Source organism: Artemia sp. Qi Xiang Cuo, chromosome 16 (genome assembly GCF_049724085.1).
Source record: "Artemia sp. Qi Xiang Cuo chromosome 16, ASM4972408v1, whole genome shotgun sequence".
In the NCBI taxonomy this organism is placed as follows: domain Eukaryota; kingdom Metazoa; phylum Arthropoda; class Branchiopoda; order Anostraca; family Artemiidae; genus Artemia; species Artemia sp. Qi Xiang Cuo.
In genome coordinates, this window is record NC_142809.1 from 23634251 (window position 1) to 23659850 (window position 25600).

Consider the following 25600-nt stretch of genomic DNA (forward strand, 5'->3'; position numbering starts at 1 on the left):
TATAATTTTCCTCATCACAGTATTTTATTTGATCAAAAAAAAATAGTAGATACGTCTGTAGGACTTTTACAAAGCTTCAGGGAAATTATAGAAATAAAAAAGATAATATATGGGGGTACTAGCATAAATAGAGATAAAGGGGAATTTGGGATCAATTCAATTTATAATAGTTTAATTAAAATGCAGGCAAGATATTCAACCAATACTGATTTTAATAATATTTCTGAAACGAAAGATGACCTTGCGAACAAAGGTCAGAATGGGTTAAATGATGAGAAAAGTAAACGAACTGCAGCTAAGCTTGCAACAAAACGAATCCATTCAATTTATAATTCATAAAATGGTTGATGAACTTGTGAAATTTAATTAAGGGTTATGGACCGGGGGTTAGTTGACCTTTTATTGTTTTGGTCTAAGTATAAATATATTCTTCATTTTTGATAGATTTCAATTTATATACTGGGAGGAGGCGAGTAGAATCAATATAGACATTCAGTACATGGAAGTGTTTATTTAATATATTTCCATTTATATACTGAGAGGAGGCCAGTTGAAAGACATTCAGTGCATGGAAGTGTTTAATTAATATGTGAGTTTTGTTCTTATTTATTTATATTTTTCTTTCGTTTTTGCTTTTTGTTCTCTTTATGTGTTTAGTATGTTTTATTGTAATGTAATTTAAGTTGTTTTTTTTTTGCTTTATTTATTTATTTTTTTTTTCCGTTGAGAAAGGCTCACGGATGTGGGGCCGAAATATTCGGAGCTTTTGTGCATAATTAATTGTTTTGTAGTTCACTGCTTGTTAGAAAATTAAAACCCTTTTTTCGTTTTTAAAAAATTTTTTTTTTGTTTTTAATGGAAAAGCAGTGTGGTCTAAGAAATTATTTAAAAAAACCGTTAAAAAAAAAAAACATCAAAAAACGCATTCAAAATTTGTTTATATCCATTTTTGTTACGTTTTTACGAGTCAAGCAAACATTTCGGGGGGAGGAGGTTCAAACACCCTATCCCCCTCCCACCTCTGGGTACGGCATTGATAAAAACAACCGTCTTTCAAAACGGATTAGATGAAAAAGATCTATTACTTTCATCTGAAAGTAAAGAACAAAGCTAAAGCATAAGAGACAAATTATACAAACTGCCAAATTTACGAGGATGCTGCTGCCTCCTGTTGATGATTTTTAAATGTTTTTTTTTTATCTGTTTTGTTTCAACATATTGGCACTATCGCTCTTAAAGGAAAATACACAAAACCCAAGAGAAGCTTTACCTTAAAGATCTGGAGGCTAAAAGAGGAAGTGGGTACCCCTCTCCCTGTCATATTGGGTAGTTTCTGTTCATTCTGGATATTAATTCCTCTCTTTATTTTAGTAACAAACATGTTTTTATCAATTTAACTTCTATTCTATAGCTTTTGGCTTTTGATTTTGTCTTTGAGTCTTTGTCTTTGATTTGGAGTCCGTTGATTTTGAATTGAAGTTATCAAGTATTTTGCAGTAGGTTGCATAGGTTGCATCAAGACATGGCTAATTGTAGACAGAGGAAAGCCTAGAATAGAAGCTGTATATACAACTAGATGCAAGCTATAGCAAGAATGGCAAATAGATGAACTGTATGAGAATAAAAAAAATGTGCCTAAAAGCGTGTAAATCGCGATATGTTTGCGGTGGAAATGTACCTCAACTCCCTTGCTCCCACCCTCTGTGTCTGTTGTCAAAGTTGGTCTGAATGACTGCCGAAGAAAAGTAGATAAATGTGGTCCAAAGTCTCAAACAACCCACCTCTTTGTTTATACGTCTTTTACCCCCCCCCCCCTTATGGTAACTTGTGCTCGTTTATGTAGGCTGTTTATATGATTTAGGATGTAATGTGTGACAGAGTGGCAAAATTTCCTCAGAAACCTTGGAGTTTTTATAATACTTATATAGAATATCAAAATTATTGGATATCTCAGAATTTTCGCTCGGTGGTACTTCAGCCGTATGCAGGCTAAAATTAGCGCTTTGCACTACAAATGAGCCAAAATCGGCGCTTTGATGTGGTTTTATCTCTTGTTGTTCAAAAGGGAGGTAAAACTTAGAAGTTTCTTTTCAAATGAGGACTCTCTTAACTGCCTTTAATGTAACACTGATTCGATACACCCCCCCCCCCAAAAAAAAGGAAAAAAACATTACATATCCTTGCTTGGGCCTCTCTTTGCTACAAGGTCGGAACTTTGCTCACCTATTGTGAGCGAATTGACCTTGAAATAAAAAGATAGTTAAGTAATAATAATAGAAAAACTGATACATAACTACAAGATACGAGGTATGTGTAGTCAGGAGTAGGATATAGCGATTTCAAGTGTACTGTCTTTCGCTAATTAAGTGAAAACTAATCAGTTGTTAAAATAAAACTAATGTATTTCGTTATGCCACTAACAAAAGTCACGAATATTCCTAGATTCATTGCAACGTTTTGTGTCTTCAATTTTTCATTTTGATGTATTTTTCGTTTTACTCTGTTAGTGTGATTGTGATTTAGACTTATAGCGAGGTGTGTCATAATAATATGGAGGTTTCATGAGCATTGCAACTTTTTATCAAAAGTTATAAAAGTAGAAGTTGAAACTGGGTTGGAAAAACGACGCTTCCGCCACTGTTGAAAGTCTATAGGTTCAGCATGAAATGATTTTTTTTTTAGCTACAGAAAACGTTTAATTGCAAGAAGAATTTTCTGTGCGAGAAATTAAATTTAACCTAGATATACCACTGTGTTTCAAATATAACATGCAAACTAAAAAAAGGGCCAGTTTAGTGTCATTGTCGTAGAATGATATTAGAACATCAGAAAATATGGAAAACATTATTCGGATATCTCACTGATCAGTAGATTTTTCACGATTTTTCTAGTAGTTTGTTCGAGAGGCGAGGATACCAAACAGGGCACGTGTAACGGGGAATTGGGCGTACAAATGAGAGGAATATCCTCAAACAATGCGATTTAGGACATTTAAATTTTTTAGGGAGTTTAAGGAGGAAGAAATACACCCACTTGAGATGGTGACACCCACCAATTTCATAGTACTACCTGACATTTCTGTGGGGATTGGGCAGATGAGAGAAGGGATTGTTGGCCACCATATCATTATTAGCGGCTTCATCTGATGTCTTTTTTAGGATATCCATAAAATCATGGAATCTTCACATAATATGATCATAGGGGAAGTTGACAAGAGTCTGGTTTTCTGCAAAAATAGATGGCTGTAACCTTTACCTGTGCTGTGATGCAACTACTTATCCTCAATCTGGAAAGATGGTCAGGCATTTTTGTGTCTCCCAAAAATTCTGAGGTGTAATTAGCACAGATAGGAGGGTAATTACTGATGTCTCCATCAATTTTTTCAAGTTTTCTTGTGAAAGTTGGGTGTTTTGGATTGTAAAAATAAGTTTATTGCTTTGATGTTTTAGTGTTATTAAAAACCATTTTTACCGACTGAGGGCGATAGAAATATTTGTGACAACGTCTTCCAAATCTGCTTAAAAAGTTTGCTCGGGATCCTTTGAAGTTCCCTGTTAATAAATTTCGGCTTGATTGTGCTTTGGATTAACAAATAGAAAAGGAACATTTGATTGTTCAAAGAAAGTTTGCCAATGTAGATTGGTTTGATAAACTCACAAAGGTAACTAATTTTTTTCTAGCGCTTTTTCTAGCTAAATTTTTTTTATTATTATTATTATTCGAAAATAAAGATCTGGCAAAAATAACAAAAAAAAACGTTTATTGAAAAGCAGTAATGTTCTTTTATGATCCCGGTGTGATTTACTTCCGTTAATTGCAGACGGTATATTAACGACTGTTTGCTGGGTATCAAGTGATTTACCGAGTCCCCCCGATCTTCAAGTTAACAGAAGTATATTGTTTTGCCTTTGACGCAATACAAGTCCACGAAACTATAGTATCACGCCGCGGAATGGAGGGGGGGGGGGTAAGGATGGAACCTAGGCCATACACTAACCCATAGTCCTGAATATTCATAAAGTTCCTTCACTAGTGGTGCTAATCGGGGGAGGGCATGTGTCCCCTCTATTACCCCCCCCCTTGATTCTGGAACATTTGGATGTTTTCATTGAAGGAATTCTTTCTTGGTATTTTCATTAAAGAAATTTTAAAAAAATGACAATCCCCCCCCCCCTCTAGATTTGAAAATACATTTTGTCCTTGACGAATTGACGCCACTGTTTACTCAAACTAAATATAATTTTCTGTCTGAGTATTACTCGAAGCTTCTTAGCTTTCTGAAAGATTATCATATTTCAAATTTCTGTCTGATTTGTTTTAATTTCTCTCTTTCTTAACGTTCTTATGCGCTTTGAGTTTATCTAGGACCAAAAACTTAAGTAAACAGTAATGATTTTCAGACGCGACTAAACAAAGTTTGAAGACAAAAGTAATGGAGAATCTTACTGTCAATTTTCTAGCTTGAATATTGATTTGTAGTTTTCGGGAATTTTAGTTAACGCAGAACGACGGTTACAAAGTTGGTCGACGAAATAGACCAAAAACTCCCAACCGATGAATCATGTACACATAGGGAATGAAAAAGGATTTCTGAATTGAAATCTAAGGATTTCCTACATCCACAGTAGTATATCAAAAATCTTGTAAATCCGCCAAAGAAGAATAAAATGTCGCCTCAAAAGAACGATGGGAACAGAAAGGGAATCTCCGTTATAGACTGTCATATTTGTTGCCATGTTTTTGAAAGTTATAAAGAAAGAATAAAAACAAAGAAAAAGAATAAATCCAGTGTTGAACTGGAGCAGGACCATTATGAATTCTTGATAACGTTGATGAACGTGTAGAGTATGCATGAAGTATGGTAGATTATGATTTGGACAGTTTTTGTCTCATAATTATGATGTTTTCAAACCAAGAATAGTTTAACTTGTCTTTCCTTTTTAATATTTATGTAAATAAAATACGTTACTACTTCTACCTATTTATGATTTGTATGAGGACAGATTGCTAGCATTATTATTGTTATTTTTATCGAAGTCTCTTTTTTTGATTACATTAACATCCATGAGCTTAAAACAAATTTGTTATGATGCTGTCTAGGAATTTGCTGAAAATGCGCACTGTTGTATCCTGTACAATAAGGAGCAGCAATAGCCGTTTTTTTTTATCACCACTAAAAGATTTGTGCTCTGGCGAAATACAAATATCTAATTTCTCAAGTCCTTTTGGCGTTCAGGCATGAATGCAAAAAAATAGAAAATTAACCCCAATCAATCACTTTCGCCAAAAATAGGCTCGTCTACTCTTTAGCTACTAGAAGACAGTCGTCAATGGCGAAGTAAATTGTAAGTAGCTTGATGACTGAGAACGGGGGAAAATGTCCTTGAAGTCGTTAAGCCGATAGTTGGCTTGAAAGGCATTATATTTGCAGGGTAAAATTGTTAGTTAGTTTTTTTTTACTTCTGCCAATACTTTACAGAACACGAAAGTTAAGGAATATTTTTGAGAGGTCTGCGCCAAATCGTCACGTATGAAATTTTTATGCTCGATTGCAGTTTTGCAAACCAAAAGTTCTGCCTAAATTTTGCCTTTATGTTATTTAGTGTATCACATTACACACTATTCAGTTTGCTATTCTCATTTCACAAGAAGCGTGTCCTAGCTCTGTCAATAAATTCCCTTATCTGGATAGCAGAAGAATTCAGATTTTTCTTCTATTCATCATCTTTTATTGAGGTCGTAAGCCAACTCCCTGGTGTAAAAGAAACTTGTAATTCAGCTCAGTGGATGTCACTTAATTATTTCCAGTCAAAAAAAGGGAAGAAGTAAAGTACAAGTATAAAGAGGTTATGATGGCAAGAATTGTGCAGGTGGATTTGTAGCCCTGAAAAGCCCATTATGTGTCTGCCTCTGTATATAGCCTATGCTTTCTTTAAGCACCAGTGAGAAAGGTAGGGTTAGGGATGAATGCGTTTTTATGTGCCGAGTACAAATATTTAAAGCTGAAAATTATAATGATTTAACTGTTATTTTTGATCTGATGAAGTTTTTGTTCTTTTTGGTTTATATTCAATTTATGCAATTTTTTGTGATTGTATATTTCCTGGTTCATGAATAAAAGTTTGTTGGAAAGTTTTTGCGGGTGTTTAGAGATTGAAGGCTCAAATTAATCTTTTAGGTGTATGAGTAAGAATCGGGCGGTTGCAAATTGGGAAAATTGGTTTTACCGGTTGCAGAATAAAGACAATTCGGGATGAAATATTTGTAACAATTAGACCTTGTATTCACAGTATTTTTAAGCACTTCACTGCGCTATGACAGCCAGGGTAATCTCGGGCTACTTTCCATTGGGGTTGGAGGGGGAGGGCTTATAAGTTTTACCAAACAAATGCCTGATTATTGAAATTTTCGCCTGATTACCTTGATTTACGAAAATCAATTTTTAAAAGAACTGGGACCTCCTCTGATCAGGGACCATAATATCCATTCAAATACTTTAGTGTCCAACCGATGCAACCTTATCCCAAACTTTTTTTGCGCCATTTCGCCACTCGTAATATGACTAAAATGTTATGCGCAAGTTATATATATATATATATATATATATATATATATATATATATATATATATATATACACATATATATATATATATATATATATAACTTGCGCATAACATTTTAGTCATATTACGAGTGGCGAAATGGCGCAAAAAAAGTTTGGGATAAGGTTGCATCGGTTGGATGCAACCATATATATATATATATATATATATATATATATGTAAAGAACACAGGTATATTAGAGTTTCGACTTCAAATCGTTTCGATGCTTTACTCTTGGGAGGTGGGTGCTATACGGGGCATTCAGCGTCATACTTATGCGTCGCCTTAGCAGGAATTGTGATTTAATTTTTGCTGATATCTGGGGTTCATGCAATGGATTTATGGCAAATATAGATTGGTGCAAACGCTGGAGTCATTGGCAATTTACTATACGTTGACATTTTTATTTACTTGTGAAAATTCAACTATAATACTAATTACTGTTTATAAGAAGCATTCAGAATTGATTTCCTTCTTCCAAATAGTTTCATACCCTAGAGAGGTTGCTGTGCTGCCGAAATCGTCCCTGAAAGATCTTTTGTCCAAAGCACTGGGGAGATCATCGTGAAGAGGAACCTTATGTGCTAGCCGGCGTCGGAAGACCCAAGTCTTAGTAAGTAAAGGATTTTGGTCTGTTGGGATAAACCAGTGATTTAAAAATATTCCCATAAGAACAAATATAAACAACTCAAATCTTGATAAATATGAAATAGTTAACAATGACTAAATAAAGTTAATATTAAAGAAAATATCCTTTAATGAATAGTAACTTATATGTAAACCGACAATCTTCTGTAATAAATCGCCTATGGGTCCAGATTAGGGATGCACGCAGTGCGCGTGTGTGTGTACAGGGGGGGGGGGGGGGGCTTGGTGCCTGACCTTCCGCAGAATTCAAAATTTTTCAAATTTCTGGGGAGCTCTTATTTAAAATTATCAAATAAAATTTGTTTTTTGATATCCCCCTTCCCTATAAAGAATGCTGCATATGTACCCGTCCCTTTCTAGACTTTTTTACCATCGTATACAATTAGGAATCAGATACTTAAACTCGCCAAAATTTTATTCGAAATGTTTGGCTAATCGACGAGTCCGGTCTAGTGTCCATTAGAAGTTATATTCCACCTTCGTCCCAGCTTGTCCTGTTGCAATAATTTTTTTCCCGTGGCTACTAACCATACAATAAAGATAACACTTAAATTTTATTCAAGTTTAACACAATATTGTGAAAACAAGCGTTCCTGTAGAAGATTGGTACATTACACAATTCAGAACACAATAAAATATTCTTTTAATATCTAAGGGATACCAAATGTCGCGGGTTTTTCGTAAAAAAAAAATCTTCTTTTGTGACTTCGTTTCAAAATTACACACATTAACATACTGCGCTTGCATGTAACCAATTAGGGTAGGAGTTGACGATAAATCGTTTGAGTGTACATCTCTGAGTCTGCTGAAGCAAAAGATTCGAAGCACATTTATCAGTACTGAAGAGCTCATCGTTTCCCGTCTTTAGTCCTATACTCTCCTTAAAAACTTCAGTCTTGAAGTTCAATTCGTCTATACAAGGATTAGACGAACATTGCTTTTCTTTTTTTAAGCCTTTTTTGGTGATGTAAAAAAAAAATCGTTTAAAAAAAACGCTTCTTGAGACTGTTTAAGGACTCGTATAAGTCGAATGCCAATGGAATTTGATTTCGTTACACCAACAGATTCAAGCAATTCATACGTACTAGCAGTTACTTTCCGGTAGATCTATACCGTTTTTTGCCTCACTCCCTGGTAAAACAGCTTAAAAAAACAACAAAAAACAAAAAACCGAGCTTTACTCTGTAATAAGGATATGATCATATTCCCTTCAAGTTCTGTTTATTCTAGTTAAATTTTTAAAGTTAACGTGCCTGACTACTAAACTGTTCAAATATTTCAAGAGTTTTAAGATTTTTTTTTTGCAATTGATATTTAGAATGAATTTTAATTTTTTGTCTCCGTACAAAATAAGTTTAATTTTTGTCTTTACTTAATATAATTCTTACATGAGAACCTTCTCAAGAGGATAGTCTCGTAGTCGTGTGACGTCATTTAAACGAAAAGTGAGTTTCAAAAATTAAGGCTCTAGAAGATTTTTCTCAAACTCGTGACCTATCTGGATCGTTTTTCAGGCTAGACAATCTCAGGATGCCAATTTTCAAAAAAATATGGAACCGTTTTCGAGAAAAAATAAATATATGTACAATTATTGCTCGTTTAAAGTGAGTAGACAGTATATATATACAGTACGGGGAGACTAGCGGCTTCGCCGCCAGGCCTCGGCACGGCTATGCAGCAGGCTTTTATGTCATATGAAGGTGGTTCAAAATCACCTTCAGGGGTTTTCGGTGGATGTGCCGCTAAATTGATTTTGTGAAAAATTTGTTCAGCTACTTTGAAGCTGAAAACATTACGACTATTGATGGTTCGATCATCCCTTACGTTAAATGAAGCTAAAGCAAAACATAAGTTCAAGATTCGGATTTGTTTGTGGAACTCTAAAGAACAAGTGACGTCCTAATAAAAACTAATTAATTTGGAAACTGTGGAGGTGGCAACCAAGCAAGCACAACCTCAAAATGAATCACCTTTGTTTGCTATTCTTTCCTCAGGAAAATGGAGGGTTCTATAGTGAATACATACAACATTAAAGGGTCCAAATAACGTATAATTAACACTTGTGTAGTTTACGGCATCTTTTTAGGTTTGTAGTGGGTTTTGCTCCACAGTTTGTTGGCGTCGAAGATTCCGATGGCGTTGTTCTTCTAAAATAATAATTCTTCTTGACTTTCATTTTCGACTCGTTTTTATTGTTGTTGTCGCAAGTATTCTAGTCGCATATTTCTCTGTTCTTCATTTTCGTTCATCATGGCTTCAGACATTTTGTGTATGCCCTTTGCCTTAGGTGCTCGGATTGGTCTTGTCATATTAGATGGTCAAGGTTGTTCATTTTCACCCATTGTGAATTTACATTTCTCGGGTCGTCTTCTTGATCTTGTCTCATTTGATGGTCTAGTTTGTCCATTTTGAGCAATTGTTAATTTACATTTTGTCCTCTACGTATTATGAAACTGCTTAAGACATCTTTTGTAAATTACACTTGGTATTTTATATTTAGCTATGCTTCTTATGTAATTTTGCATACGTCATAGACACTAAAAACGCAGTTTTCAACATAAGTTAGCTTTATCTCAAGGATCTCTTTTTTTTAATTTTAGCACTAGTAGTCCTGGCCTCAGTTAACTTTCAGTCAGAATGGTTCCAAAAGTGTGGCGCTAAAATCAGCTTCTTTATAGAGCAGAAATTTAGATGGTAAAATATCAGCTTGGTTGAGATTTGACCGGGTCAAATTTTGCGCGGGGTGAGATTTTCCGGCTATAATCTTGCGTGAGCTGAGTTAAGTTAATCGGCTCTTAAAGATACTTAGGATTTTCAACTGAAACGTCGATTCGATGCCTTCTGCGCTAGCATAGGATATTTATCCTTTTTTGGGGGTTGCTCCAAAATGGCTATATCACTTTTACTTGAACGTACAAATGATTTGAAGTTGGAGCTTAAGGTATACCAATGTTGTTTCTGCCGTGCCCTGAAGGTCCGCGAAAACCCTCCTTGAACAAAACGCGACTGTTAATAAATGCCGAAAAGTTGAAACAAATTTGAGAGTTTTCTCCGTTTCCCTGTAAACTTCGTGTCTTCAAACATAGTGTATTTTGAGTCACCCGAACCAAGCACACCAATCTCAGTAACAACAGAAAATACATTAACGTATTCCCACAAGTAGTTACCGCAATGTAGTCCAAGTAATAAAGCGACAAACTTTGACTTTACAGACGACGTTGCTTGGATAGAAAGTACCACCGATGCATTACAACAAGGCATGACTGATTATACCTGCGAGGGATCAAGGCGCATCAAATTTGCTATTAGCAAATTCCATACTCCAAACTGAAATAATATGTATCAGAACTGAAACAATGTGTGGATCAATCTAGCTGCTCCTTGGTAGTTCAGGCTGGACGGGAAGCCAATAGAAAATGTGGAAAAATTCATGTGTATTGGCTTTTTAACACCTGATGGAGGAGCTGCGAGATATATCTCTGTCCACATAGGTCAAGAACTGAAATATTAACGAAAACTATAGTTACGATCTACATAACATCTGTTCAAGTAGTGTTACCGAAGACACGGCCAATTAACACAGAAGAGGCGAGAGCTTAGGGAGTGTTCAATCCTCAATTATATGCAACGTACAAATAGAAGGGATAGAATTCCTAACAGCGACTATCCGCGAGAAACCAGAGCCCAGCTTGAATCACATTCCACCTGAGCACCTCAGACTGCAACAAAATATCTAACATTCAAGAAAACAAAATTCGATTAAAAAGATATACAAAAAGTGAAAATAAAAATCAGTTACTTGTTAGCACTAGAAATGATTTGTCAAATTTCTATTATTACACAAAATCACACACACGAAGAAACGTTACATTTTTATCGTCGAAAAAATCAAAGAGCATGCATCACACTTTTATAAATGACTAAATAGGTGAAAACTCCTCTAGTATCTAAAACCATAGCCAACTCCACAAAATCTCAACATTTCTATGATTTTCGTATAATTTGCCTGTTTTTTGAAGTTTTCGAAAAATTACCTCCCCCGCCCAAAAAATTCTGCATAATTATATATTTGATTTTTGGTGAAAATGAATATTTTTTTTCCATGCTCGGTAGGATTTTCCCCAAAATATCCATTTTTACATAAGCCTTCTATTCTTAAAAGCCATAGAAGTTAAATCTCAAAGAGCTTCAAAATAGACATCTTTCATAAAATAGCTTTCTAAAAGCAAAAAACAGTTTGGTACGTTTTGAGGAAATGTGACAAACAAAACGCAACTTGTGTATATTCGCGCTTTCAGCGGTTCTGTCTTTACCGCTGACGTACCAAACCCCATGAAAAAATTCTTAGTTCTATTTTGATAAACATTGAAATTATCAACAGTTTCTAAATAATTTTTATGCATGCATAATACTTTGAAGCTTAATGTTTTGCTTACATGAGTAGTAAAAGTGCCAGTAACAGATTTTTTTTTTTTTTTTTTTACAACGAAATTATGTTGATATATAAATATTCATATTAGTTATAATAGTTATAAAGTCATAATGTCATATAAATGGTCATATGACTATTTATTTGCCTTCGGTTAAAAGTAAACGAATATATAAGATAAAAAAGGCACAAGAAAGGTTGAAGAAACATTACGGAGTCTCCAAGCCCTGTATCCACTAAGATCAAATTCTCGTTCACAATCTAGCAAAATACACCACAGGTCCAAACAGATTAGACAAAGTTGTAAAATACTCCCAAAAATTCGAACTAAGAAAGATTTAGAACCGCCTCTATTTAAAAACTGAAATTATCTGTGACTTTTGCAGTCTTTTTAATTTTAAAGAATATCAAATTAAAAGCAATTTATTAAGTCGAGAGCTAAGTTGCGGTGTCGAATTTTGTTATCAGTCTTGGGAGAGGGCATTTATGGGTATTGGTATCTGTGGTATTGGGTATTATGGTAATTTATGGTTATTTATTGGGAGTATTTCCTCTAGGGTAGACTTTTGCAATTGACAATTGGGCGTAGTAGACTAAAAAAAAATTATTATCTCTTCGTTGGTTAATAAAAAATTAAAGTAAAAAATTACTTATTCCGTTATTCTCGATTGAAGAATAAAGTAGCAAAAAAAAAAAAAAAAAAAAAAAAAGAACAAAAAAAAAAAAAAACATACTTATATCGCATTGGAGAGGGGGGTGAGTTTCAGCGATATACAACAAGATTTCTTCGAGCATTTAGAAAATACAAATTTTCGTACGTTTGTGGATAAAAAAAAGGAGAATTAAAAATTAAAATGATTCCGAATCTCCCCTTTCAAAATGGACCTGTCAAATTATAGCCCTAAAAACTCTGCATTGGTACACAGCCAGTTATGATAAAATTTTAGCATAAGATCGCTAGGATGTACATCCCGCCATTCACCAAGGCAAAAAATTCGATACGAGTCCATGCCGTATTTTCCTATTCCATATAATTCATCAGGTAGTTTCCATAATTCTGCCATATATTGTCCTAAAAAAACACCAACAATTAATTTCATCGATGCCGCTTTTACTCGTTAAAGAAATAAGACACATACACCAAAAAAGGTATAAAGCTTACTGAGGGATAAAAATCAATGAAAGAACAGAAAAATACAAAACATACACACACAAAGCTAGACTACAAGACAGAGGGAGAAGAGAAAGAAGAGAGAGAGAGAGAGAGAGAGAGAGAGAGAGAGAGAGAGAGAGAGAGAGAGAGAGAGAGAGCGAGAGAGAGAGAGAGAGAGAGAGAGAGAGAGAGAGAGAGAGAGAGAGAGAGAGAGAGAGAGAGAGAGAGAGAGGGTCTGTTATTAGGGATAACGGCAGAATTAATCTTGCTCTAATCTAACAATTTCCTTTGGATCCTCTTTGCCAACCTCTATGATATCACCAATCCTCATTCCCTTCGCTTTCGACTCTTTTTCCTGACCCATTGATTAGGTATTGCGTGCAACGGATCCTCCTTCATAATCGGCTAATTCTGGATATTGTCTCTAATAAAGATCGTCTAAATATTCTTCCCAAATAACTCGTCATCCGAGTTGTTTTGAAAAGCGAAAATGAGAGGCTTGAAGCATCCTTCACTTCCAACAACAAGTTCTGAAATCTCTTGGGTTTGAAGTATAAACTTCAATCGAATTACCACCTGGAGACGATCCTTTTTATTATAATATCAGATAATATATATTGGCTAATTTTGGATAATGTCTCATATAAAGCCTGTCCAAATGTACTGGATACCCATGATAAATTTCCATTCTCAATATCAGGAACTGTAAATACCCAGTTAAGGGTTTCAGATCATGGCAAAAATATTTGCTATATCAGAATTTGCATTTTCTGGTATTTTCACCCAGTTCGGGAAAAATTTACCGTTTTACAACAGAAAATGGCAGAAAACATAACTTTTCTGTGAGAATGGAACCACGGGTTCATTGAAAAGAGCACTAGATGTTTTCATTTTTGTAAAATCAGCCCTCTCCCGATGGTCTATGACCACTGGTACGATAAAATCACCCGAGGAAAAAAAGAAGACATCAGTGGTATTCATGCAGCAGTGTGATCTTCCTTATTGTTCACGGTAGAGGACTGTAGCCCTCCATTTAAGGGTTTTTAACTATGACAACTTCAATGGTATACTTTTTTTTTAATTTTAATTGAACGTCATTTGAGGGGTTCCAGAGTCTTCCGACATTCTCAAAAATTCCTTCTGGTAATTACAAATTGTATTTTTGGTGAACCTGACTGAAAATTAATATTGAGAAATTAGTGTTCCATGGGGAATATTTGTCAATAGAAAATTTCTTTAAAAATGCGTTCATTTCAATTTAGGTAACTATGGGCCGTGTTTGCTCTTTACTAGGCTGCAGCTATTATATAAGGCTTGACAAGACAGTAATGTGACATGTTAACTATAGAGTAGGAAAACTAAAAAGTAAGTCTAACCCAGAATACAGGAAGGGCGTAGGAAGAAATTCCTGGAAAATTGGAGAGTATTGGCAAAGAAACGTATTGTTTTAAAGTTTTAACCCTTACCACCTATAACAATCCCAACCGCCGTTACTTTACATAAATAAAACTCGAATAGTGTTAATAAAATTAAACTAAAGATAGGCCAATTGCTAAGACTAATAGTCTATTTTTATTTTTGTTTACCTTTCACAAAGAGTTATTCTTTCCTAGAAATTGCAAAAAGATACATCAAGACACAAAATTTAACAGTGAGCGACTAAGGTTGGCTCGCTCAACATACACTCTAATTGTATACATACTTGAAAATCGAATAATGGTCCTCGCTCTTTTATTAGGAAGCCCCATCAGCTGTAGGTGAAGGGACAGCTCAGAAACATATGCATCGCTGGCACTTTGAGGAGAAGACCACTTTTCAAAAAACTGCCACAAAACTGGAATTGCAACTGAGCCTACGAACAAAGGAAATTACTTAGTGTAGAAAATAATGGTCCAAACTTATTACATTGACGGCCAGAATTAAAACTTTTTTACTGAGTTTGGATGTGCAAAAAAACTTGGAAAAATCATTGTACAAAAAAAATGTGTGTTCCAAAAAATAAGTACAATTTCATGCATTTCTGCTTAAATACAAATGAAAGGGAACAACGGATATATCATAAACCAGCAAATAAATGCCCTTATTCATCATGTCCCTGTCGGATTCGGGCTAAAAGAGGGACAATTATTTTATTGGTACATGGAGCTCTGAAATTACCTTCTTTGAATCACATAAAGGACGAATCGATATTCTAAAAGAAACTAATTGGAAACATAGACATATTTCAATAAACCAATATCTTAGATAAAACGACAATTGTATGTCTCAACCGCTGGCCCCAACTGTATTGCAGTAATCAAAGAAGCACTAATACCACGCAACTGTGTATTTAGTGGACTGGGGCTGTATGCAGAGAACTTTGCAAGCCTTAATCGAGACTGCAAATAAATAACTTTCAAAAGTGTGTTATACATGTTACTCCATGTTGTTATCAGTTGAGAATGACAAAGCTATTAGGTCATGGATTAAAGATTTTTTATACAAAATCGCCCCGAAGGCTGCTTGCTCAGGATTTTAATTTGAGTTTTGAATATAATTCGGTTAGAGGACTTTTTCAATTTTTCCCTAAATGTCTGACCGAACGTATTCAAATTTAAGAGACAGATGATTTTAACAGGTTCCCGCTTAAGCAGCATTTCCTGACGAGGGAACACATGATTTATTGACATGTAAGTATTTCTCTGATTCCTATTTCTCTGACACTGCCACTGTTCAGGAGAATGGGGCTCAGGGTTGGTTCTTTGAAATTGTTGGGAAGATGCTAGTAGAGCATCATGATTCAGTAAAAGATTTGTTTTTTTCGTGAAAAAGACCGTTATTTTTGACTTTTTGAGTCCGTATGATCGTTCAATGATGGAGGGGATTGAATTGGATACCGAAAAAAAAAAAAAAACAACAAGAAGAAAAAGTCAGTTAACAATAAGAACAGAGTTTTGCAATAACAAATATTTATGCAGTGATTACATGTCATTTATGTCCTGCTAAAGATGGGTATTGAAAAAAACTGGATTCGTTTCTCCTGATGTTGATTGCTATGTTTCCGCTCCAAAACTCAAGACAGCTGGGTAATGGATTGGACTATTACACGGGTCGTAAATCGAAGTTGGACTATGCTATTGGCAGTTTAAGTTGCTGAGTTATTTTGTTTTACACCACCCCTGGTTGAATATCAGCTGCTACAGATGTCGTATCCTCGACGCTACAGGATTAGGGTTCTGGGGCAGATCTTAAGGAAAGTGTTTCGGATAATCTTAGATACTCAGCCAGAGCGCTCGGCGACAAAAACGAAAGACTATCACAAATTAACTACGAAAAAACAAAAGAAATGACGAAAGAAGATTGCTAGATAAAAAAAAAATTCGTAAAAGAAGGCCTATCTTCCAGACAAGGAATTACAACCGTCAATTAGTTAGTGTCTAAGGCAATTCAAGGCGGGAAATGTTGATGTTAGTCTTAAACACAGACATTCTGAACAATGTTACCGACACCAACTGCTCTCTGAAAATGTTTTTTTTTTATCACATATTTGCCAACGAAAACATTTTCACAGATGAAATGTATGAACTCCCAACTCTCATATAGGCTTGTCCAATGAAATTATATATTGCACAACTTGTTAAGGTAGATTGGAGTGCCTAGATAATTGGGACACTAGTAAGCACTAGCAGCAGTTTATCAAACAATAAAAATTACATATAGGCTATGCTGATACTCCGAAGTCCTATAAAAAATTGAGAGGTTCAGCCCTAGGATATGAATATAGTACATATTCAGAGCCTACATTGGCACTTAAAAATGCAACAGCCAAATAATTGTATTTGGTAGGCAAACTAAATCGTGAAATATTTAACACATCCCAGGGGTTGCCGCCAAATGTTAAAGTGAACATAAAATTTCGTCCAATCCAATTTTATTCAAAGAAAAACAGTCACCAATGCACCGGATGCATTGGTAAGTTTCACTGCAGCAAAACCTTTCGTCCGAAAACAGCAGGTTATAAGTTCTGTTTTCCTAGAAATTTAAAATTGAGGGCTAATGAAAAAGATGCAAAGCTCTTGCCCCTCATGCAGTCACAAATCGACAACATATTACCTCTGGCACGCACACTTACACGGATTCTACATTTATTAACGGCGAAATCCCTTAAAAGCTCGTATTGGTTTGTAAAAATTGCAAGGGCTGTAGAACCATGTTCTGTCTCTTCACAAAAGGTTAAAAAGTTTGAATTTTCTAGTCATGTTCCTAAAGCTCCAGCGCTTCAACCCATGAAACAATTGCATTGGACTTGTCGGGTACTCGAGATATGAGTATTATAAGAGTCTGGACCGTGCTTTTGCCGAAGAATCGACAGAGACCGTTTCGGTTATTTCAATAATTTAATTTGAGCCCCACTTGGGAAATTTCTCCAAAGGGTTGTGTTCTACTGGACTAAGCACCATGACCACCAGTCAAATTCCAAGATTCTCCCGATACCAGCTTCCCAATGTATACAAACACAGGACTCAAGTAGAGTACTATCTCTACTAACTTGCAAATTTTGCACAGACAAACAAATACCAGAAAGAAAATATTTTATGTCAAATATTCGATACCCGTGAAAAACAAATGCCTATTAGATTTTTTGCAAGAGAAAGAAGCAATCTAGTGACGTCACAACAACCTACAAATTTCCTTTCCCACAAAAAAAGAGGATAAATCTGTTTCAAAGTTTAACCATATGTATATAGAAGCCTACAGAGAAAAAACAAAAACAAAAAACAACTAGTTTCAGATTTTTTTTCAACAGATCTATTTTCTACAATATGCTTGACGATTGGATTCAAACCATCTTGTATGACAGTTCTATGCATTATATTCACTTTTCTGCAAAACATAATTGTTTATCTGTTTTGAATTTACTGAGCAATATTATATACCTACATTAGTGCGACTCCTATAGCGTCGACAGTCTCTAGATTATACGTTACTACTAGCATACGGGGATTCCTCCTAGGAACATCCGTGAGAGTACAAACAAATTGAGACGGTTTGATTTGGGCCTAAACTATGATTTTCGGACATCTGCCCCCTTCCCCCAACGAAACAATCATTTAAAATTCCTTTGAGGTTTTGCTGTACGTAGCCTACCTATGTACAATGTAATTGTGTAATTGCACAATTTCTAGGCATTTGACAACTTTTTGTCACTCATACAAAAGTAAAGTTTCAGTACCAAAAGCATGAATTTGTTGTTTTTTCCTCTCGAGTGTCCTATAATTTTGCTTGGACACTGTTCGGACAAATTTGTCTATCCAACATTTGACCCACACTCAAAATTCCAGTGAACATGCTTACTGCAATTATAAAATTATGGGCTTAAAGAACAGTTGAATTAACTAAAAATATACTGCTTTTCAGATTTAATTTTTTCCCTCCTCCAATACTGGTTCGAAGGACTCCCAAGAAAATTCCACAACAGAAAAATGCCCCAGAAGATACACCCTGATAACCTTCTTGTAAGTATTACGTCTGAGTATATTTATACTAAAGAAGCTTAAGAACACCTTGGAGTTACAGCCCTAAAATTGTACTTCCTTCACAGTTGGATCCCGCACCCCACCCCTTATATGCTCTAATTGGCTCCGTAAGGCCAGATCTGTGCAAAGTTATTGATAGCAACTTAACACACCCAAATAGTCGATAATTTGTCAGGTCCAATTTCGTCTTCCCATTACACTGACGAGTTCTGGCAACTATTTCTCCTATATTATATCTGATTCTCTTCATTAGAGGACACAGTAAAATCCCTTAGCATACCATTACCCTAGCCAAAGGGTTCTTAGGCAAACAAGACGAATATCCTGAAACCACAAAACCTAGTGAGATATTTTTTAGATTTTACATTCTGTGCGCATCCCGACAAACCTCCTGACGTTGAAGCAACGTCTGTTACTTCACCCGACTCATGTGAAAAATAATTTGCTATATAGGCTATATAGGCTCTATGGCACAGGCCTGGCTCTAGCGGGGGGGGGGACACGAAAAAAAAACTATATACCACAATTGTCCAGTAGAAGGGGGAACTTTGAACCAATCCCTATATGACCAACTAGTTTTTTTTACACTGACAGGTAAACTTCGTCCCATTTTCGTTAGACCTAAACTATCCTTAGTTGTAATCTCAAACAGGGTTTATGTTAGGTCCAAAAACAAAAGAAAAAATCGAGGAACATGGTGAAACATATGAAAGGGTAGGGCAGTTTTGTAGCAGACATCATGTCAAGAAAATTCATTACTTGCAAGCAGATATTTAACATGACGCACTGAAATTTTATACCATCTACAAATTGTATTTATATTTTGCATACCCAATGGCGCAGTTAGGCTGTTTCATAGAGCAGCCGTTAGGAACCGTTAATTACTTCATACTGACGGTACCAGTATGACTCTTGTTTAAGAGTAAGCAGGCAGAACGATCCACAGGTAACACCTCCATGCAGAGTTTCTAAAACTTCAAATAGTAAGACGAATTCCACCGTAGTTCCAGGCCGTATCCAGGGGGGGGGGGGGGGTACCCGGTTTGACCCCCCCCCCCCGAAATTTTCGACCGAGTCGAAAATTAGTAAAACCTAGGTAAAAATCAGTAAAATTAGTCGAAAACTGAGTCAAAAATTAGTAACCCCCCCCCAAAAAAAAATCCTGGATCCGCCCTTGCCGTAGTTCCATCCCAACTTAATAATATTCCCATAATTTGTCCGCTGTCCTCCTTTTCTTTCAAGCCCGGTCCAGTCCCGCCTTTTAATAATGCCTCAAAACCACCCCCTTACCCACAGCATCCTTCTCATAAACTTCAGCCCCACATAACTGAATCCCTAATTGAAAAAAAAAATCCAAATGCAGAAATAGGTTTAAATTTCCAATTTTCCTACTTACCAATGCTGAGCCTAAATTTTGAAAAAATTACCGAACTCGAGGGTATCAATGAAATTCATAAAATTAATATTATTGCTGTGACAGAGATTCAGTCCCTGAACCCAGATTTCCTAAAAATCAGCAATTATACTCAGTTTATAAAGCTTCGCCCTCCCGATCACCCTCTCGGGAAAAAAGGGGGTGGTATATTATTTTTTGTCCGAGATAACCTCCAACCTAAACTCATCCCCACCCCCCCACTTATCAGATTATGATGAAATTCTATGGCTGAGCCTTAGACCGAAAGTACTTCCCCGCCCTTTCAATTTAATCGTAACTGCCGTCTTTTATCATTCCCCTAACCAAAGTATTGACCAGAAACGCAAATTTATACGACAATTTCTTATAAGTACTGACTTTGTGTTATCAAAGTATCCGAACGCTGGTATTTGCTTACTTGGCGATGCGAATGACCTGAGGATAGACTCTATCTGCGCCTCTTTTAATATTAAACAACTGGTTAAAATATCTACAACAAAAGGTAACACCTCTCTGGATGTTATTTGTTCAAACATGAGTAAGTATTACAACTCCCTGCAAGTACTGCCACCGCTAGGAGGCAGTTACCACTATTGTCTTCTTTTTTTTCCCTCTTCAGCCATTGAACATTCCTTTACTACCTCCATTGGGGTTTGCCGTCCCCTCAGTGACACAGGCCTTTTTTCTTTTGGATCATAGCTGACCAGTGAAAGTTGGTCAGACCTTTATAATTCTAATAACCTTGATGACAAAATTTTAATTTTTCACAGTCAACTAGTTGCTTCCTGCTCATTAGGTTTCACAGAAAAAAATCAGAAAATACTCCTTTGATTAACCTACATAAATACTCACATTCATAGTTTAATCCTCCCGAAAATAAAATTTTTTAAGGCGGGTAATTAAGATGAATCACACAAGTTAAGAAAGGAATTATGAAATCAAATTAAAAAAGATGCCCGAATCTGATATAAAAATAAAATTATATACTTTCGACCTCATAAACCAAAGAATCGATACTCTAAAATCAAAAATCTTACCAACAAGATTTGAGAACAACTAAGTTTTTGTATAAATGCACCTCCAAAGACCACTTCTAATGACCTCAGTAAGTTTCTGGCTTCTATTGTCCACAGTCTCCCACCACTACCTTACGCATTTCCGGATGTTCCTGATCCTTTTTTTCTCCCACATATTTTTCCACTTGATTTGTAAAAAGAAATTGAAAAACTAAAACGATCAAGCATTTGTCCTTTAGATATTCATGTTCCTCTGATTAAAGCTTTCAGTGATTACCTCTCAAAACCCTTATCCACCCTGCTCAGTGGAATTAACGGCTCTTGAAAAGGCCCTTAATATTGAAAGCAAGACTGTTTTACCTAAATAAAAAAGCAAAATGGAAAGCATGGCTTATGTGGCATTTTGCTTATTAGCCTCATCTGAATTTTTTCAAAAGTGCGTGAAACTTTTCCCACAGACTTGGCTTAAGATGACAGTCCTCCCCCTCATGGACATTAGGCATTTTAGCAATCTTAAATCCGCGTCAAACTCTCATTACTTCGTCCGTTTTGCTTACTCCATTTTTAAGTTAGTTAAAAACCTGACGCTTGACTGTATCAGATGCATATTCTTAATCAGAAATATTTCGTTTTAGTGAACCACAAATTACTAATAGTTAGACTTATAAATGAATTCCACATTGAAACTTTCCTTGTTAAGCTCGTTGCCTCTTTTCTCTCTAATAGATCTCAAGCAGTTAAATATCTAAATTGTTTCTCAGATCATCTCCCCATATTTAATGGCATTCCTCAAGGTACTCTTCTAGGCCCTCTCCTTTTTTCTCTTATGATTAACACACATTCAACACTTTATGACAATATGTGGAAACTTGTCAATGACTTGACATTCTTAGAGATATGCCGCACAAACATTTTTAGCGAACTAATGGGCATGCTCCAGGATATTGCCTGTGAGGCCTCTTCCCTTGAGATGACAGTTAACCCTTCTAAATCCGCAATAGTCTCAGTAAGTTTCCTTAAATCCCCTCCCCTTTTTCTTCCTCCTATTCCTCCTGAAACCTCTGTCACATCTCTTAAACTCCTTGGTCTTACAATTTCTTCCAATTTGAAATGGGATGCCCATATAAATAATATCCTACGACAAGCAAACTTCTCGCTTTCCCTCCTTAAACTTTTAAATAAATTCAGTTGCCTCCAATCACATTTACTACAGGTATACATTTCTTTTGTGCGTCCCATATTAGAGTATGCTTGTCCTGTGTGGCACCCTGGCCTCTCAAATAAAGCAACACAAAAAATTGAAAATGTCCAAAAGAGAGCTTGAAGAATTATTTTTAAAGAGGGCAAGATACCATATTTGCATTTGTTAAATATTTCAAAACTAGAGACCCACGAGAGACTAAGAAATAATTTGTGACTCCGTTCTGCAAAAAATACCATAGCAAAACCTTGGCCGGCAAGTATTTTCACCAAACATGCTTCCCCGTCAACATTACGGCCGCCTTGAGCTGTTACTGAGCCCATCCCTGTTTTGTCCCCCATTCACTGCGTTACTTCCAGATACGAAAGAACTTTTGTCCCCTTTATTACAGAAAAAATGAATAAAATGTCCCAATAGTTTCTTTTTTTCCCCTCTTTTTTGTTTATTAGCTGATGGTGCTGCCCAGGTTCTTGCACTCATTTGCTTGTCCCCCCCTTTTTTTCAGTTCCCCCTTTAATTTTTATATATTTTATTTTTGGTTTTTTTTTGGGGGGGGGGGGCGGGGGGGGGGTTATTTATTTATTTTTGTCTCCTCCTCCCCCTTCTGGACCAGTTTTTAATTTTTAACTCTTTTATTGACTTACTGTAGTTGAATTATTGACATTTTCTTAGTGTCCCTTTTAATTTATATGCATTTATGTCTCGCTCTTTTTTTTTTTTTATTCGCTTATCCCCCCCCCCCCCCTCCTTTTTTTTTAATGTCCGTTCTAATTCTTTTTCTGATTAGTATTTGTGTAAGTTTAGTTTGACCAGTTTTTATCTTTTTAACTTTTTAATTGACTTTTGATAGTTTTAATTATTGACTAATGATTTTTCATTATGATTTTTATATTTAGTTGTTGTTTTTTGCACTTTGGCCAGTTTGAGTGCAACCATATACATTTTCGACGCAGAAGTCTGAATTCAGCCCTTTGTGGGCTTGTGATAGTGATCTTTTTGAAATAAATATCTTAGCTTATCTAATATGTTTTGATAAATGATTTAAGCACGAATACACAAAATACAGCCAAAAAGAAACATTTCTAAGACATAAAGAGCATCACCAGAGGGGTCAAACTAAATAAAAGGTTTTCATATATCCATCGAATATTCAAAGTAAATCTTATCTCATAATTTTCTAGATTTGCGGAGAAAGTCCGTAAAGTCCCCTCAAGTTATGGCAACTCCTAGTTTGACAAGATCAAGCAAAGGACTCCTACTTTGACAAGGCCAAACAAAACAATCTAATGACATAAGGTCTTCATAGATGCCTAAGCTGAATATGTTTTAGAAAAAAAACGAGGAACTGGAGTTACCTTACAAGTTCGGGAATGAGACCTTGCAGTCTTTTTTTTAATTCTTTACTATATCCCAAAAGCCATTTCCTAAAACAAAAGTTTCTAGTTTCGGAGCTCTGCGGATATTTAAACTACTCAAAAGCCACATCTATTAAACAGAAAACTGCATGAAGATATAATAAAGTCACACTGGTGGCGTCGACCATAAAGTACCAATTATTTAGTGAGAAATAAGTTTGGAGTTTTTCTAGCCATATATTAAAATAAACTTAGTATGGAATTCAAGACAAACCCTTTCCACTAAACTTCGGGCATTAGTAATTATTTTCAAGAAATTTCCTAGCGAGTACAAAAGCTAAAGTCAACCAAGAGCCTTTACGCAAAAAAAAAAAAATATATATATATATATAAAAAAATATGTATTTGGCTTTCGACAGGCTTTTTTCCCTATTTTCAGGCTTTGGATATGAAAATGCCAAATCCTAAGTGAATGGGTTACTGCGGAAGTATATTTGACATTTCAGATAGCAATACAATCCTTAAAGATCACTTGATAATCCTTGAAAGACTTAAATTAGTAAGTTCATTAGCGTATTCCCAGACAATAAGGATTATTACCCACATTAACCAAAAATATTATATACAAAATGATAGAATCTGTATAACAAACCGTTTTTTTTTTACATTTCAATTCGATAGATGAAAATACGAATATTAAATCAATAAGACAGTTTATAGTAAGGAATAGTAAATTTACAAGCAAGGAAGCCAGGGAAGGACACTAAATTTGAATTGTTTCATCACACTTGAAAAACAGTTATAAAGATTACCTATACATCTTCTCAGTCAGTTTTTCTAGTTTGTGTCCTAAGGAGTTAATTAGTTTTGCATAAAAGTCAATCATTATTCTTGAAACAAAATACTTTTTTAAGCATTTCACATCTATACTTCTTAAGCATTATAAATCTTACTTGGGGTCCTGTCCAAAAATAGAGATGCTACCAGCAACTTCCACGGATCACGAAATAAAATTTCTTGTACGAGTTTATACGGTGACTGGGGAGGGATCCAACAAGAAAATTTCACTTTTGAATAAGAATTACCAAAATAAGAAATAAATTTTGAAGAAGCCAATAATGACACTTTTGTAAACCTTGGTTTTCTTTGGGTCAAGAAATCACACTTTGATTTTTTCTCCTTCAATAGTCCACTGTTTGCCTTTGTTTCATGTTTCTTCCTTTTCAAGCTTTTTGATGATGCCTTCAAGTCTTTTTTTTCATTCTGCCTTTTTTTCCTACGTTTTTGCGGTTTTGCTTTTTTCACTTTGTCGTTAGGTTCTTCTGTAGCACTTTCCTCACTGTTAAAAAAATAGTTTAAGAGAACCGGATTAAAATAATCACATTTCTCTTCAGTCTTGATGGCAACAGGGATACCCGATATGTCACTTTTCACTTGAATAGACGTTTCAGTCTTAAATTTCGCAGCGAGTGAAGCAGTGAAATCATATTTTACGTCTTCAACATCATTACCCATCTCACTTTTTGATTGAATAGACATTTCACTCTTTGAATCTGCAGCAAATTTGGTGAAGTCATATTTTATATCGAAGCTATCCTCTAGTCCACATCTTGATAAACTAGGAGTTTCACTATAGAATCCTCCAATGAGTGGTGTAAAGTCATATTTTATATCAGAACAAAGATCGACTCCATTGACAGATGTGTTACTGGATAGTGCTGAAGAATAACCCGAGTCCAAATTCAACGGGGGAAAAGGTGTTTTAATATCTGTAAAAATTGAATAAGAAATGAGAAAAGAGAGAGAGAGAGAGAGAGAGAGAGAGAGAGAGAGAGAGAGAGAGAGAGAGAGAGAGAGAGAGAGAGAGAGAGAGAGAGAGAGAGAGAGAGAGAGAGAGAAAGAGAGAGAGAGAGAGAGAGAGACTAAAAAAGAGCTTTCTAACAAAAAAACAAACAAAAACAAAACAGATATATATAGGAATGCCAGAATTCTCCATTGTTTTAAGCTAATATAATGCTTCTATGACAAAAATAAACCTTGCCTGAAACCACTTCATCTCCCAATCCCTAGAACAAGTTCTGCAGCTGCTCCTGAGTTAAGACAGAAAACACAAAATAGAATAAACAACACTGAACTTCTTTTGTCGTGTGAATCAAATTAAGGACGAATAAAAGCGTGTGAATCAAATTAAATGCTGCAATAACTATGCAAATCGTCTTAGCCTGGGAATATTTCTACGCCCCAGTCGGTTACCATCAAAGGA

General features: G+C 35.4%; 2 protein-coding genes across 3 annotated transcripts in view; one reads left to right on the top strand and one right to left on the bottom strand.

Moving 5' to 3' along the window:
• LOC148942694 (uncharacterized) overlaps positions 1–6129 on the top strand; it is a 53405-nt gene extending 47276 nt beyond the window's left edge. The window contains exon 5 of one of the 2 annotated variants that reach the window (XM_089102663.1): positions 3159–6129. The gene's annotated coding sequence lies outside the window, so the exon portion shown is untranslated. Of the gene's footprint in view, positions 1–3004; positions 3108–3158 lie in introns of those variants that run through there. The other variant, XM_089102664.1, reaches the window with a different exon arrangement.
• Positions 6130–9137: 3008 nt separating this feature from the next.
• The window catches only part of LOC148942695 (uncharacterized), a 39513-nt gene continuing 23050 nt past the window's right edge, over positions 9138–25600 (bottom strand). Inside the window, exons 5-7 of the mRNA XM_089102334.1 lie at positions 24291–25106; positions 14538–14687; positions 9138–12754 (exon numbers count right to left, since the gene is read on the bottom strand). Of these exons, the coding sequence (XP_088958460.1) occupies positions 12576–12754; positions 14538–14687; positions 24291–25106 (1145 nt within the window). The 3' untranslated portion in view covers positions 9138–12575. The remainder of the gene's footprint in view (positions 12755–14537; positions 14688–24290; positions 25107–25600) is intronic.